We start from the raw sequence: 16665 nt of genomic DNA, 5'->3' as shown, positions 1-16665 counted from the left end.
AAATACGTTTTTCACCTCCTTGGTCAGGTTTATTCCTAGGTTTTTTGTTTTTTGTTTTTGATGTGATTATAAAATGAATTGGTTTTTTACTTACTCTTTCTGATATGTCATTATTACTGTAAAGAAGTGCAACAGGTTTCTGTATGTTAATCTTCTATCCTGCTACCTTGCTGAATTCATTTATCAGTTCTAATAGCATTTGTGTGGAGTCTTTATGGTTTTCTATATAGACTATCATTGTCATCTGCATATAATGACAGTTTTCCCTCTTCCCTTCCAATTTAGATACCTTTTTAAAAAGAACCCAGTGCTTTTAAACACTGCTGGATTTACTCTTAACTAAAGGCAACATGGGTAGGTACAGTTTTGAGAATGATTGATAATAACCAGCCTAAATGATTAGAGCATGTCATTAATAGAGGAGTTTAATTTTTAAAGATCTTGCTATTATTTTTTTAATATTTTCCCATTATTTTTAGGAACATTTAAGTTATGTTGTGTGTCCTCACAATAATTGCACACGTGAGAACAATATGACTTGTGTGACAATGCTTGCCTGCAGAGTCAGATTGAATTTAGACCCTGGGATTCCCTGTATAGGTAGACAAATTAGGTATTCTCTGTAGTCTCATCTATGAGTTGAAATACTAATACCTAACTTCCCAAGAGTGGTTGTGAGGATTAAATAAGGGAATTTATATAAAGTAGCTGTTATTTTCACCATTTCTTGATGTATACCCTATATTCTTGATTTATACAGTATTCTATAGTCTATAAATGATTTTCCTATCCTTTTGGTTTTAGTCCTGTAGGAACCATATGAAATGAGCACAAATAGATACTATTTCCATTTGTATGTTACCATGGTACATCTTTTTTCCATCCATTTATTTATTTATTTATCTATGAAGTGTTTTATGTAGGAAGTATATATTTGGGTCTTGCATTTTTATCTAATCTGACAATCTTTTTTTAAAAACATCTTTGTTGGAGTATAATTGCTTTACAATGGTGTGTTAGTTTCTGCTGTATAACAAAGTGAATCAGTTATACATATACATACATCCCCATATCTCTTCCCTCTTGCGTCTCCCTCCCTCCCATCCTCCCTATCCCAGCCCTCTAGGTGGTCACAAAGCACTGATCTGATCTCCCTGTGCTATGTGGCTGCTTCCCACTAGCTATCTATTTTACATTTTGTAGTGTATATATGTCCATGCCACTCTCTCACTCTGTCCCAGCTCACCCTTCCCCCTCCCCATATCCTCAAGTTCATTCTCTAGTAGGTCTGCATCTTTATTCCCATCTTGCCCATAGGTTCTTCATGACCATTTTTTATTTTTTTTTTAGATTCCATATATATGTGTTAGCATATGGTATTTGTTTTCTCCTTCTGACTTACTTCACTCTGTATGACAGACTCTAGGTCCATCCACCTCACTACAAATAACTCAATTTCATTTCTTTTTATGGCTAAGTAATATTCCATCGTATATATGTGCCACAATCTTTGCCTGTTAGTTGTGTTTAGACCATTTATATTTAATGGGATTTTTGATATTTGGGGGTTTAGATTACCATCTTCCTATTTTTTTTATTTTTCCCATTTCTTCCCATTTTCCTTTTTCTGCTTTATTTTGAACTGAGTATTTTTCATAATTCTACTTTATTAGCTGGTTTATTAGCTAAACCGTGTGTATGTGTGTGTGTGTGTGTGTGTGTGTTTAGCATGTGCTTTAGAGTTTATAGTATACATCCTTATCACAGTATGCTTGTAATTGACATTATACTATGTCACATACAGTAAAAGAATCTTGTAACAGTACACTACCATTTTCCCCTCCTGGGCTTTATACCATTTTGCCATACATTTTACTTAGCCATATGTTAAAACCCTGCAATACATTGTTATTTTTGCCTTAAGCCATCTATTATCTTTTAAAGAGATAATACATGTTCTTTTTTTTCTTTTTTTTCAAGCTTTTTCCTTCTGTTTCATTTTAGATAGTTTCTACTGCTATATTTTCCTTTTCTAAAATATATATATTTATTTATTTGGCAGTGTTGGATCTCCATTGCTGTGCACGGGCTTTCTCCATTTGCCATGAGCGGGGGTTACTCTTCGTTGCAGTGTGCGGGCTTCTCATTGCGGTGGCTTCTCTTGTTGCAGAGCATGGGCTCTAGGTGCACGGGCTTCAGTAGTTGTGGCTCATGGGCTCTAGAGCGCAGGCTCAGGAGTTGTGATGCACGGGTTTAGTTGCTCCATGGCATGTGGGATCTTCCCGGACTAGGGCTTGAACCTGTGTCCCCCGCATTGGCAGGTGGATTCTTAGTCACTGAGCCACCAGGGAAGTCCCATCTGCTGCAACTATGTTAATCTCCTGCCGTGTCTAACCTACCTTTAATCCCATAGAGTTTAATTCTCATCTCAACATTGTCATTTTAGCCTCTAGATTAGACTTTTAACAAAAATCTTTTGTCTCTACTTAACATGTTCAGTCTCTCCTCTTAGTTCCTTGAACATATAGAATACAGGTATAATCTTTAATATCCTTATCTGCTAATGCTATCATCTGTTTCATTTCTGAGGTGGTTTTAATTGATTGCTTTTTCTCCTATCATGGGTCATATTTTCTTGCTGTTTTTTGTGCCTGGTAATTTTGGCTTTTTGTTTTACCTTGTTGGTTATTGGGTATTTTTATATTCACTTGAGCTTTATTATGGAACATGATTAAATTACTTGAATCATTTTGATCTTTTCAGGTTTGGGGTTTAAGCTTTATTAGGCAGGACGAGAGCAGCATTTAGTCTAGGGCTAGTTTATGCCCACTGTTGATGCAAAATCTTTTGAGTACTCTACCCAGTGCCCTCTGAATTAGAAGGTTTTCCATGCTGGCTGGTGGGAAGAAGAGCTCTCCCTGGCCTGTGGGCTGTGGGGATTGCTTCCTCTCTAATTAGAGTCTCATCCTTTTGAGTGGTTCTGTCCTGGCCCCAGTAGTTTCCTCACAAATGTGATGATCTCAGGCGGAGAGTTCTCTTTCTGTGTGCAGCTCTGCTCTCCAGTCCTCTACCCTGCAAATTCTAACTGCCTCAGCTTCTTTGGACTTGCAGCTCCTTCACCTTAGGGTGGCTCTGCCTGGGTCCCCCTTCCTGCACTGTGGCCTGAAAACATCTCTCCATAGAGTAAGGTGGGACAATCCTTGGGCTCACTTCATTTTTCCACCATCTCCCAAGGGTCACTGTCCCTCGTTGCCTGATGTCCAGTATCTTGAAAACTGCCGTTTCATATAGTTTGTTTAGTTTTCTAGTTTCAGATAGAGTAAGTCTAGTCCCTGTTGGTATATCCATTTTGCAAACTAGAAAACTGGGGGTCTGAAATAGTAAGTAGCTGTGAGCTATTAGTGGAACCACAACTGGAATCTAGGCATTATACATCAATACCTGATGCTTTTTCCACAATATCATACTGCCTTTTCTAAGTAACAATTTCCTCATGGAATTGAAACTTATCCTTTTAAGACTTAAAGCTTAGTTTGAACCATTTTTGTTGGAAATTTAAAAAAAAATGTTTAAGTACCCCTGCCTTCTTAAACAGAGCATTTTGAATATATCTGAACCTCTTCATTATCAACATTATTTATAATCTTATACAGTGGTTATCAACCCTATCTGACCCAAGTAATCCCTTTTGAATAAGATATTTTATAATGCCCTTTTATTCTGAAGAGTCTGAGCCCTTGAGAAACATCAGGCTGGGTTTCTGCACTTGCTATTTACAGTTAGGATGGGCAAAGGAGTGCCAGACGGTGCCTGGCATATTCCTCCCTGTCCCCACTGTATAAAAGCAGCCTCCTCTCCCTACTGTTGAGGGTCAGGTACTCCTGCCAAAATGGTGACTCTTAGACTTTAGGTCCCTGGACACAGAGTTCAAAGTGCCCTGGGGGGCAGCCATAGCTTGTAGTTGAATGGATCCCTGCTGTGTGCCCTTGCAAGTGTAACACTCTTGAGAAGTAGGACCTCCAATCCTGCAGGGCCCAGCTTTGTGAGGACAGCAAGCACAAAATCCCCCAGTGAGCCACGGGACGTGATGGTGAGTGGAGCTACTCTTGCTTCTACCCGTTGGTTCCTGGACCCATGCATTATTGGAAAAAAAGGGTCATGTAGAGGTCCCTCTTTTCTTTCTTTTTTTTTTTTTGTGGTACACGGGTCTCTCACTGCTTTGGCCTCTCCCATTGCGGAGCACAGGCTCCGGACATGCAGGCTCAGCAGCCATTGCTCAGGGGCCCAGCCACTCTGCGGCATGTGGGATCTTCCCAGAGCGGGGCACGAACCCATGTCCCCTGCATCAGCAGGCAGACTCTCAACCACTGCACCACGAGGGAAGCCCGAGGTCCCTCATTTAATGCGTATTCCACATCCTGAAAGATGGCACTGCAGTCTTTTAGCATATTGTCTCTGAATACTCTGAGTTGGTGCTTCACCTGTGCCTTCAAAAGGCAGTTCCAGTGTTCTGTGAGGCTGGCTGCTTCTGGCTGGTGCAGGATGTAATACAACCAGTGGATTCCATGGTCATGGGCTCACTCCCCCTCTTCCTCTGCTGTAAAGTGGGTTCCCTGGTCAGATGCTCTGTTATATAGGACTCCACACCTGTGGAATGGGGAATCTGTATGGATAGTGGTGCTGCCTGAGGCTCTGCAAACAGGGAAGACAAGCCCATACCTAGTATAGCCATCCACCCCTGTGAGGGACAAAGTGCCGGCCCTTCTGGGATGAAGGGAGTCCAAAGTAGTTGATTTGCCACCAAGTAGCCAGTTGGTCTCCCTGAGGACTAGTGCCTATCGCTGACAGGTTAGCCATTTCAGAGGCAGCAGTAGCTAGATTGACCTTGGTAATCTGTATACATGTTAGGGAATGCAGTGGATTCCTGCCCACCTCCCAGATCTGCTCTCCACCACTCTGACTCAGCTCTCTGCCCTTAGGAGGCTGACCTCTTTGCATTGCATCATCTGGGCTCCCTTGCCCTGTAGGTTTGGTCGGTGGGAGGCCCAGCAGTTCAGAGAGTAAGAGGAGAGAGAGATTATCCCCCAGCTCCTTACCTTCCAAGCCATGGTTTTGCAGAGGTGGTATCCCTTGACCAAAGGCCACAGCTCCTGTTGAGCTGACCTTTGTTGAGCTCCGAGCATTCACAGGGTTCCCACACAGTTCGTTCTTCTCCCCCCTGTAGCTAGAGATGATAGTGGCCTCCCACTGTTTATACTCCAGAGTGCTTCTTCAACATCCCCTGTTGACTTCCCTTTATCTGCCCCACCATGTAGACAGTCTCTACAATCAGACTGTCTTCAGTCTGAGGATGCCATCTGTTCCTTCCAGGACCCCAGCTTACAAAATAGAGTATTTTCTGCCTTGTCTTTTAAATTAAGCTGTAGACAGTAAACATATTTTCGCCTTTCCTTAATTCACTTGACAAATATTTGCCAGATCCTGTACTGCTCTTTGAGAAAACAGGGGTGAACAAGACAAATGGATAACTTTGTCTTGTTAATAAAAAGGTAACTTCAAACAGTGATAAATGATCTTCCTGAGTAATCCTTCTGAGGACTGCGAGTGAAGCCTCCTTAGATGGGACAGTCTGGGTAGGTCTTTTGGAGATAGTGAGGTTTAAGGACCTGAGGACCTTGACCTGAAGGAGGATCTTGCTCAAAGATCTGAGAGCAGGATATTCCAGATAGTGAGGCTGTAGGCAAGGGCAGAGGCCAAAGAGACCAAGGAGCTTGGCTTGTTTAATACACAGAAGCTTCTGGAATATGGTGAACAATACTTTACAGGTGATGGGCAATTTGCCTATGTGTTTGTAGCAAGAATGATGTGCCCACTTGTAACATGGTGTTGGCCTCTGCAGGGCCGGGTGGCGGCGCTCGAGGAAGAGCGGGAGCTGCTGTGGCGCGTGGGGTCGCCGGACACCCTGGTCGCCTGGGCCGAGCCGCAACTGGAGCACCTGCTGCGCGAGGTAAGTCGCTGAGCGCGGGGCTGGGATTGTCCGTGCACCGGGAGCCGTCGCGGTGCGGAGCGGCCGCCGGCCAGCCGTGAGCGCCTGAGTCCGTCCGAGCAGCCTGCGTGGGGTCGGGGGTGGGGTGGGGTGGGGAGGGAGGCTGGGGTGCTGGCGGCCGAGGGGTCCTGCTGTCCCTGCTCCAGCCTCAGGGTCGGCCTACGTGAAAAACAACCTAGAAGGGCTGTTTCGGGGACGAGCAGGGGGAGGAAGAGGAAAGACTGCGGGCTTTGAAATAACAGATCTGGGGGCGAGTCTCCACAGGTGTGTGCACTCGGACCGGTGGCTTCCCGCCAGCATTAAGGGCCTGCCTTCCTACCTGTGCCGGGATAATGAAGAAGCTCTTGCGGGAAGTGTGTGGTGACTTCTGTCACTGGTAGCAGCTATAGTTCCCAACGCTGATATACCTGCAGAGGTGTGGGGCCCCCAGCAGACCGGAGGTTTCCTGGTGGCAGGAAACCTCAGTCAGAACCTGGCCGGGGCCCTTGGAGGCACATGGTCAATCCAACCTGCCCTGTCCAGCCTACGGCCCCTCAGGAAATTGTTTCAGAACAGCTCCATCTTGGAGATGCTGTGCTGTGCTTGGGGTTGCTTGGGCTCAGCGCTCACCCAGGGCAACCCAGACCTGAGGGGGTGCCAACATCAGCTTGGCAGGGTGAGGGGAATCAAAAACAGTCCGGGCCAAAAAATACAGACTCTGGATTCGGTCGACGCCACCTAGGCGATGCCACCTGGGCATTGTGGACCCAGCAGATGCTGAGTTTCCTTGCTGGAAGCATCATATGAGACTCTCGGACACTTCTGTTAAGGTTGCTGCTATGTGTCTTCAAAGCAGGAGCCACATTTGGGACTTCAAATCTCTCACCCATCATGCTGATCAAAACCTCCAGCAGGGCACCTCCCCATAGAACAGTGGTGGTAGACTGGCCAGAGTGCCCCTGTTTGTGCTGGCCTCCCTTGCCTGAGCCATCCTCTTCTTCCTAGGAAAGGCAGCTACCCCAAGGTGGCAAGCATACTCCCCAAAGGGGCATCCTCAACTGTAGTATGAATAGCACCACAGTGTTTCAAGGTAGAGGAGAGGATGGGCAGGGCTGTTACTACCATTTCCCCTGAGCTGTGCCCAGCTGTGATCTTTATTACTGTAGCTGTGTATCCATTTTTGAGTTAATTTGGATTCTTTAAGGTGAATGGGAGAAGACTGTACCATGCCTTTGTGTTCACCATACCTATTTCTTAGTCACTTTAATTGAAGCCAGTATCACATCTCTTCTAATTTGGTTTTGGGCAAAATTGCTGCTTCATGAAATGATTTCCTATGTTCCTCTTGAAAGTGCCTGCAGACTTTAGAAATCTCTCTGGAGCCCTGCTGGCAACTCCTGGTGATGTTTTCATAATTGCAGCCCATTACCTTTAGGCAAGTCCTTAGAGACAAGGATGTTGAATTGATTTATGGAGGGCCAGTAAATTTTCTCCCTGTTAGTGATATAACTGAGGCTGTTCTTTCGAATGCGGGGCCCCTTTTACTTAATAAAAAATAAACTGCAAGCTTTGATTGAGTAAATCAGAAATCGCAGTAAAACCTTTTAGAAGGAACTTGCAAATTGTGTCCATTAATAGGGAGGGGAGTCCTGGGAAAGCAGCCACTGCTGAGATTTTCAAGTCCTGAACTATGCAGATCATAGGAGGCTTCATCCTGCTTCCAAGGAGTTATTGGGCAGAGTATTGCCCCTCTCCCTCTCTGTTTCTCTCTCTCTCTCTCTCTCTCTCTCTCTCTCTCTCTCTCCAAACCACTCTCCCCCCGCGCCCCCCACACTTCTTTCCTCTTCATTAGTAAGGGGAAGGGAAAATTTGAAATCCTGGGATTTCCACTTGAAATTCGCTATACCATTCTGCAGGCTGTACCATTAGCATAGGACACATCTTAACACTGCGTGCTACTAGCTAACCAAAGTTGGTGTGGAGGAGTCTCTACTTGGAGCATCTGAGATGCCACACTATGAATGCAGTTGGGGTTCAGCTTCTGGCTGTTTGAGTGTCCCTCTGAAAAGGCATCTCTTTCCCAGGGCACCAATCTGTTCCTGCTCCTAGCCATTCTTCTTACAAATGTCACTGGATGGGAAATGTGCATGGCCTGGCCAGTGATCCTGAGAGTCCCTGGCTGAGATGAGGGGACTCATGGGAGGTGCATAGTGGGAGTTGGTAATTGGGTTTAAATAGATGTGAAGATAATTTAGGAAAACTCTTCGATATGAAGGACAAATAAATAATGAACTGAAAATCTCTTAAAGAAAGAACCTTTGTACTTGAACATGTTTTTCAGTTCTAATTTGTTCTCAGTGAAGCATCCTTTCAGCCTGTGCTGAAGTAGTTGTGTATGTGAGGATGCCTGCAGCTTGTCCTTTTACCAACAAGCTTGTTTTCAGAGAATAGAAATCCTTACCAACCATACACAACTTTAATGTCAGAAAAAAATAAGGAAACAATAAGCCAACAGAAGCCACTGTTAATATGGGACCCACTGTCTTTGTTCCCTTGGGAACAGAACTGTGAAATAACTTCTTTGGGACTGGCTGATGTGCCTGATAATGTAGATATAGAAGCTACAAAAAAGGGATATTCATGATAACTCATCATTATTAAAGACCCTTCCCATGGTACAAAATAAAGAAATGGTTTTCAGAAAATAAAAGCAAGATTTTTGAGCAAGAGTCATTAACAATAGTATCTTCAGTATGACCCAAAAATATAAATGCAAAACAAGCATATGATATTATGCTTTTAAAGTGCTTTAAAGAGCTTGCCTCGGTAATCAACCCCCCCATTAGTTATACCTATAGTTACAGTATTACAAAAGCTTAAATTTTAGAGTATATAAAATAGCTGCTATACTACAGCAAAAAATTTAATGCAAGAATTAAAGAAATATTTAGTTGTATTCAGAGGAAACTATTTTCAGCTTACGAGTGATTTATTGTTGGCTGTTGGTCTTCCATTCTCCAGACCAATCAGTTTGAAAACAAGAAAAACCCAGAGACTCAGGGTAAAATTCAAGTCCTTTCCTTCCCTACCATCAACTATATATATTGGTTAAGTTACCATAAAACCCAGAATCAAATGTAGCTTTTTTTGGCCTCTGTGGCAGCTTTTCACTTATCAGGACTGCTCTAAGGTGTATGCTTTAATAAAAATGCCAATTTTTGAATCCCATGGCACAACTGGAGATGGAGTATAAATCAGAGCTACATTTGTTTCCTTGACATTTCCTGGCTCCCAAACCAAAGAAGTTTATAGTTACTTCCTGGCATGCTCACTTTATCTCTCCACTCTTTTTTTTTTTTCTTGTTTTATTTTGCAGAAGTTTAGGAGAGCTTTATAATAATAGCAGCATGTTTCGAATGAGCCAACTGTGGGGACATTCCTTTCACAGATATATTTTGGAATTGTTGAATTGGACTTTTACACATTAGCTTTGAAGATTTGCAACATCGCTCCTGAAGTTCGGGGATCTGAAAGCTGAATGAATTTATACCAGCAGGCAGAGAGGGGTAGATGATAAATGGGGTTTCAGTCCCACTATTTACTAGTCCTGGCATCTAACCTCTTCAACTTCCTGAGCTCCTGCTTCCTCTTCCCTAATACGATGGTCACAACTACCTGTGTACTGATGAGCAAATAAGATAATGTAGAGGAAAGTGGTGGTCAGTAAGTCTTTGAAGGTCAGTACGAAAATCCCCAAGTGTGATTCCTTAAACAGTACAGTCATTGAATTATCTTGCATAACCTGAGAATCCTGGAAGTCAGCCTGCAGATGCTGGGTTAGTTCAATGACTTGGCCATAACTGGGTGCCAGGTCATTCTCTGCCATTCTCCTTTTTTTTTTTTTTTTTTTTTTGGTTTTGTTTTGTTTACCCTGTCACTATTTTTATTTTTTTTGTTTTTTTTTCCTCTCACAACTTTACATTTATTTTCTTTTTTCTTAACATCTTTATTGGAGTATAATTGCTTTACAGTGGTGCGCTAGTTTCTGCTTTATAACAAAGTGAATCAGTTATACATATACATATGTTCCCATATCTCCTCCCTCTTGCATCTCCCTCCCGATCCCACCCATCCAGGTGGTCACAAAGCACCGAGCTGATCTCTCTGTGCCATGCAGCTGCTTCCCACTAGCTATCTATTTTACATTTGGTAGTGCATATATGTCCATGCCACTCTCTCATTTTGTTACAGCTTACCCTTCCCCCTCCCCATATCCTCAAGTCCATTCTCTAGTAGGTCTGTGTCTTTATTCCCCTCTTACCCCTAGGTACTTCATGACATGTTTTTTTCTTATATTCCATTATATATGTGTTAGCATATGGTATTTGTCTTTCTCTTTCTGACTTACTTCACTCTGTATGACAGACTCTAGGTCCATCCACCTCACAACAAATAACTCAATTTCACTTCTTTTTATGGCTGAGTAATATTCCATTGTATATATGTGCCACATCTTCTTTATCCATTCATCCGATGATGGACACTTAGGTTGCTTCCATCTCCGGGCTGTTGTAAATAGAGCTTCAGTGAACATTTTGGTACATGACTCTTTTTGAATTATGGTTTTCTCAGGGTATATGCCCAGTAGTGGGATTGCTGGGTCATATGGTAGTTCTATTTGTAGTTTTTAAAGGAAACTCCATACTGTTCTCCATAGTGGCTGTACCAAATTACATTCCCACCAGCTGTGCAAGAGTGTTCCCTTTTCTGCACACCCTCTCCAGCATTTATTGTCTCTAGATGTTTTGATGATGGCCATTCTGACTGGTGTGAGATGATATCTCATTGTAGTTTTGATTTGCATTTCTCTAATGATTAATGATGTTGAGCATTCTTTCATGTGTTTGTTGGCAGTCTGTATATCTTCTTTGGAGAAACGTCTATTTAGGTCTTCTGCCCATTTTTGGATTGTGTTGCATGAGCTGCTTGTAAATTTTGGAGATTAATCCCTTGTCAGTTGCTTCATTTGCAAATATTTTCTCCCATTCTGAGGGTTATGTGTTGGTCTTGTTTATGGTTTCCTTTGCTGTGAAAAAGCTTTGAAGTTTCATTAGGTCCCATTTGTTTATTTTTGGTTTTATTTCCATTTCTCTAGGAGGTGGGTCCAAAAGGATCTTGCTGTGATTTATGTCATAGAGTGTTCTGCCTATGTTTTCCTCTAAGAGTTTGATAGTTTCTGGCCTTGCATTTAGGTCTTTAATCCATTTTGAGCTTATTTTTGTGTATGGTGTTAGGCAGTGATCTAATCTCATACTTTGACATGTACCTGTCCAGTTTTCCCAGCACCAATTATTGAAGAGGCTGTCCTTTCTCCACTGTACATTCCTGCCTCCTTTTCAAAGATAAGGTGACCATATGTGCGTGGGGTTATCTCTGGGCTTTCTATCCTGTTTCATTGATCTAGATTTCTGTTTTTGTGCCAGTACCATACTGTCTTGGTTACTGTAGCTTTGTAGTATAGTCTGAAGTCAGGGAGGCTTATTCCTCCAGTTCCTTTTTCTTTCTCAAGATTGCTTTGGCTATTCGGGGTCTTTTGTGTTTCCATACAAATTGTGAAATTTTTTGTTCTAGTTCTGTGAAAAATGCCAGTGGTAGTTTGATAGGGATTGCATTGAATCTGTAGATTGCTTTGGGTGGAAGAGTCATTTTCACAATGTTGATTCTTCCAATCCAACAACATGGTATATCTCTCCATCTATTTGTATCATCTTTAATTTCTTTCATCAGTGTCTTATAATTTTCCGCTTACAGGTCTTTTGTCTCCTTAGGTAGATTTATTCCTAGATATTTTATTCTTTTTGTTGTAGTGGTAAATGGGAGTGTTTTCTTGATTTCACTTTCAGATTTTTCATCATTAGTGTACAGGAATGCCAGAGATTTCTGTGCATTAATTTTGTATCCTGCTACTTTACCAAATTGATTGATTAGCTCTAGTCGTTTTCTGGTAGCATCTTTAGGATTCTCTATGTATAGTATCATGTCATCTGCAAACAGTGACAGCTTTACTTCTTCTTTTCTGATTTGGATTCCTTTTATTTCCTTTTCTTCTCTGATTGCTGTGGCTAAAACTTCCAAAACTATGTTGAATAAGAGCGGTGAGTGTGCGCAACCTCGTCTTGTTCTTGATCTTAGTAGAAATGCTTTCAGTTTTTCACCATTGACGACGATGTTGGCTGTGGATTTGTCATATATGCCCTTTATTATATTGAGGAAAGTTCCCTCTATGCCTACTTTCTGCAGGGTTTTTATCATAAATAGGTGTTGAGTTTTGTCGAATGTTTTCTCTGCATCTATTGAGATGATCATATGGTTTTTCTCCTTCAATTTGTAAATATGGTTTATCATGTTGATTGATTTGCATATATTGAAGAATCCTTGCATTCCTGGAATAAACCCCACTTGATCATGGTGTATGATCCTTTTAATGTGCTGTTGGATTCTGTTTGCTAGTATTTTGTTGAGGATTTTTGCATCTCTGTTCATCAGTGATATTGGCCTATAGTTTTCTTTCTTTGTGACATCCTTGTCTGGTTTTGGTATCAGGGTGATTGTGGCCTCATAGAATGAGTTTGGGAGTGTTCCTCCCTCTTCTATATTTTGAAAGAGTTTGAGAAGGATCATTGTTAGCTCTTCTCTAAATGTTTGATAGAATTCGCCTGTGAAGCCATCTGGTCCTGGGGTTTTGTTTGTTGGAAGATTTTAATGACAGTTTGAATTTCTGTGCTTGTGATTCGTCTGTTCATATTTTCTATTTCTTCCTGATTCAGTCTTGGCAGGTTGTGCATTTCTAAGAACTTGTTATTTCTTCCAGGTTGTCCATTTTATTAGCATAGAGTTGCTTGTAGTAATCTCTCATGATCTTTTGTATTTCTGCACTGTCAGTCCTTACTTCTCCTTTTCATTTCTAATTATATTGATTTGAGTCCTCTCCCTTTTTTTCTTCATGAGTCTGGCTAATGCTTTATCAATTTTGTTTATCTTCTCAAAGAACCAGCTTTTAGTTTTATTGATCTTTGCTCTCGTTTCCTTCATTTCTTTTTCATTTATTTCTGATCTGATTTTTATGATTTCTTTCCTTCTGCTAACTTTGGGGGTTTTTGTTCTTCTTTCTCTAATTGCTTTAGGTGCAAGTTTCGGTTGTTTATTTGAGATATTTCCTGTTTCTTAAGGTAGGATTGTGTTGCTATAAACTTCCCTCTTAGAGCTGCTTTTGCTGCATCCCATAGGTTTTGGCTCGTTGTGTCTCCATTGTCAGTTGTTTCTAGGTATTTTTTGATTTCCTCTTTGACTTCTTCAGTGATCACTTCGTTATTAAGTAGTGTATTGTTTAGCCTCCATGTGTTTGTATTTTTTTTATTTTTTATTTTTTGCGGTACGGGGGCCTCTCACTGTTGTGTCCTCTCCCATTGCAGAGCACAGGCTCCGGACACAAAGGCTCAGCGGCCATGGCTCACGGGCCCAGACGCTCCGCGGCATGTGGGATCTTCCCAGACCGGGAAAGGAACCCGTATCCCCTGATCGGCAGGCGGACTCTCAACCACTGCACCACCAGGGAAGCCCAGTGTGTGTTTGTATTTTTTACAGAGCTTTTCCTTTAATTGATATTTAGTCTTATAGCATTGTGGTCAGAAAAGATACTTGATACAATTTCAATTTTCTTAAATTTACCAAGGCTTGATTTGTGACCCAAGATATGATCTATCCTGGAGAATGTTCCATGAGCACTTGAGAAAAATGTATATTCTGTTGTTTTTGGATGGAATGTCCTATAAATATCAATTAAGTCCATCTTGTTTAATGTATCATTTAAAGCTTGTGTTTCCTTATTTATTTTCATTTTGGATGATCTGTCCATTGGTGAAAGTGTGGTGTTAAAGTCCCCTACTATGAATGTGTTACTGTTGACTTCCCCTTTTATGGCTGTTAGTATTTGCCTTATGTATTGAGGTGCTTCTATGTTGGGTGCATAAATATTTACAATTCTTATATCTTCTTCTTGGATTGATCCCTTGATCATTATGTAGTGTCCTTCTTCGTCTCTTCTAATAGTCTTTATTTTAAAGTCTATTGTGTCTGATATGAGAATTGCTACTCCAGCTTTCTTTTGGTTTCCATTTGCATGGAATATCTTTTTTCCATTCTCTCACTTTCAGTCTGTATGTGTCTCTGGGTCTGAAGTGGGTCTCTTGTAGACAGCATATATATGGGTCTTGTTTTTGTATCCATTCAGCCAGTCTGTGTCTTTTGGTGGGAGCATTTAATCCATTTACATTTAAGGTAATTATCAATATGTATGTTCCTATTCCCATTTTCTTAATTGTTTTGGGTTTGTTATTATAGGTCTTTTCCTTCTCTTGTGTTTCTTGCCTAGAGAAGATCCTTTAGCATTTGTTGTGAAGCTGCTTTGGTGGTGCTGAACTCTCTCAGCTTTTGCTTGTCTGTAAAGGTTTTAATTTCTCCATCAAATCTGAATGAGATCCTTGCTGGGTAGAGTAATCTTGGTTGCACTTTTTTCTCCTTCATCACTTTAAATATGTCCTGCCAGTCCCTTCTGGCTTGCAGAGTTTCTGCTGAAAGATCAGCTGTTAACTTAATGGGGATTCCCTTGTGTGTTATTTGTTGTTCCCTTGCTGCTTTTAATATGTTTTCTTTGTATGTAATTTTTGACAGTTTGATTAATATATGTCTCGGCAGGTTTCTCCTTGGATTTATCCTGTATGGGACTCTCTGTGCTTCCTGGACTTGATTAACTATTTCCTTCCCCATATTAGGGAAGTTTTCAACTATAATCTCTTCAAATATTTTCTCAGTCCCTTTCTTTTTCTCTTCTTCTTCTGGAACCCCTAAAATTCGGATGTTGGTGCCTTTAATGTTGTCCCAGAGGTCTCTGACACTGTCCTCAGTTCTTTTCATTGTGTTTTTCTTTATTCTGCTCTGAAGTAGTTATTTCGACTCTTTTATCTTCCAGCTCACTTATCCGTTCTTCTGTCTCAGTTATTCTGCTATTGATCCCATCTAGAGTATTTTTCATTTCATTTATTTTGTTGTTCATCATTGCTTGTTTCATCTTTAGTTCTTCTAGGTCCTTGTTAAATGCTTCTTGCATTTTCTCTATTCTGTTACCAAGATTTGGGATCTTATATACTATCATTATTCTGAATTCCTTTTCAGGTAGACTGCCTATTTCCTCTTCATTTGTTAGGTCTGGTGGGTTTTTATCTTGCTCCTTCATCTGCTGTGGTTTTTCTGTCTTCTCATTTTGCTTATCTTACTGTGTTTGGGGTCTCCTTTGTGCAGGCTGCAGGTTCGTATTTCCCGTTGGTTTTGGGTTCTGTCCCCAGTGGCTAAAGTTGGTTCAGCAGGTTGTGTAAGCTTCCTGGTGGAGGGGACTAGTGCCTTTGTTCTGGTGGATGAAGCTGGATCTTGTCTTTGTGGTGTTCAGGTCCAGTCTGGTGGTGTGTTTTGGGGTGTCTGTGGACTTATTATGATTTTAGCCAGCCTGTCTGCTAATGGGGGGGTTGTGTTCCTGTCTTTCTAGTTGTTTGCCATTGGGTGTCCAGCACTGTAGTTTGCTGGTCGTTGAGTGAAGCTGGGTGCTGGTGTTGAGATGGAGATCTCTGCGAGATTTTCGCCATTTGATATTATGTGGAGCTGGGAGGTCTCTTGTGGACCAGTGTTGTAAAGTTGGCTCTACCACCTCAGAGGCACAGCACTGACTCCTGGATGCAGCACCAAGAGCCTTTCATCCACATTGCTCAGAATAAAAGGGAGAAAAAGTAGAATGAAAGAAAGAAAGAAAGGAAGGAAGGAAGGAAGGAAGGAAGAAAGAAAGAAATAATAGAGGAAGGAAGAAAGAAAGAAAGAAAGATGATAAAATAAAATAAGATAAAATAAAATAGAGTTATTAAAATAAAAATAATTATTAAGAAAAAGAAAATTTTTAAGTAAAAAAAAAGGATGGATAGAAACCTAGGACAAATGGTGAAAGCAAAGCTATACAGACAAAATCTTGCACAGAAGCATGCACTTACACACTCACAAAAAGAGGAAAATGGGAAAAAATAATAAATCTTGCTCTCAAAGTCCACCTCCTCAATTTGGGATGATTCGTTGTCTATTCATGTATTCCACAGATACAGGGTACATCAAGTTGATTGTGGAGTTTTAATCCGCTTCTCCTGAGGCTGCTGGGAGAGATTTCCCTTTGTCTTCTTTGTTCTCACAGCTCCCAGGGCTCAGCTTTGGATTTGGCCCCGCCTCTGTGTGTAGGTCGCCAGAGGGCGTCTGTTCTTGGATCAGGCAGGATGGGGTTAAAGGAGCAGCTGCTTGCAGGGCTCTGGCTCACTCAGGCCAGGGGAGGGAGGGGTGTGGATGCTGAGCGAGCCTGCGGTGGCAGAGGCCAGCGGGACGTTCCACCAGCCTGTGGCACGCTGTGCGTTCTCCCAGGTAAGTTGTCCCTGGATCCCGGGACCCAGGCAGTGGCAGGCTGCCTAGGCTCCCAGGAGTGGAGGTGTGGATAGTGCCCTGTGCTTGCTCACAGGCTTCTTGGTGGCGGCAGCAGCAGCCTTAGCATCTCATGC

At 41.9% G+C, this 16665-nt stretch overlaps 1 protein-coding gene across 1 annotated transcript in view; it reads left to right on the top strand.

Moving 5' to 3' along the window:
• Positions 1–4425: 4425 nt before the first annotated feature.
• LOC309805249 (uncharacterized protein) overlaps positions 4426–16665 on the top strand; it is a gene marked incomplete at its 5' end in the record, with an annotated part of 94677 nt that continues 82437 nt past the window's right edge. Inside the window, 2 exons of the mRNA XM_082623182.1 lie at positions 4426–4512; positions 5900–6007. Coding sequence (XP_082479308.1) covers positions 4426–4512; positions 5900–6007 — 195 coding nt within the window. The remainder of the gene's footprint in view (positions 4513–5899; positions 6008–16665) is intronic.

Source organism: Mesoplodon mirus (assembly GCF_964341445.2).
Source record: "Mesoplodon mirus genome assembly, chromosome: 5".
Lineage (NCBI taxonomy): Eukaryota > Metazoa > Chordata > Mammalia > Artiodactyla > Ziphiidae > Mesoplodon > Mesoplodon mirus.
The sequence above is the reverse complement of the archived record's forward strand: the minus strand, read 5'-3'. Positions and strand labels throughout refer to the sequence as shown.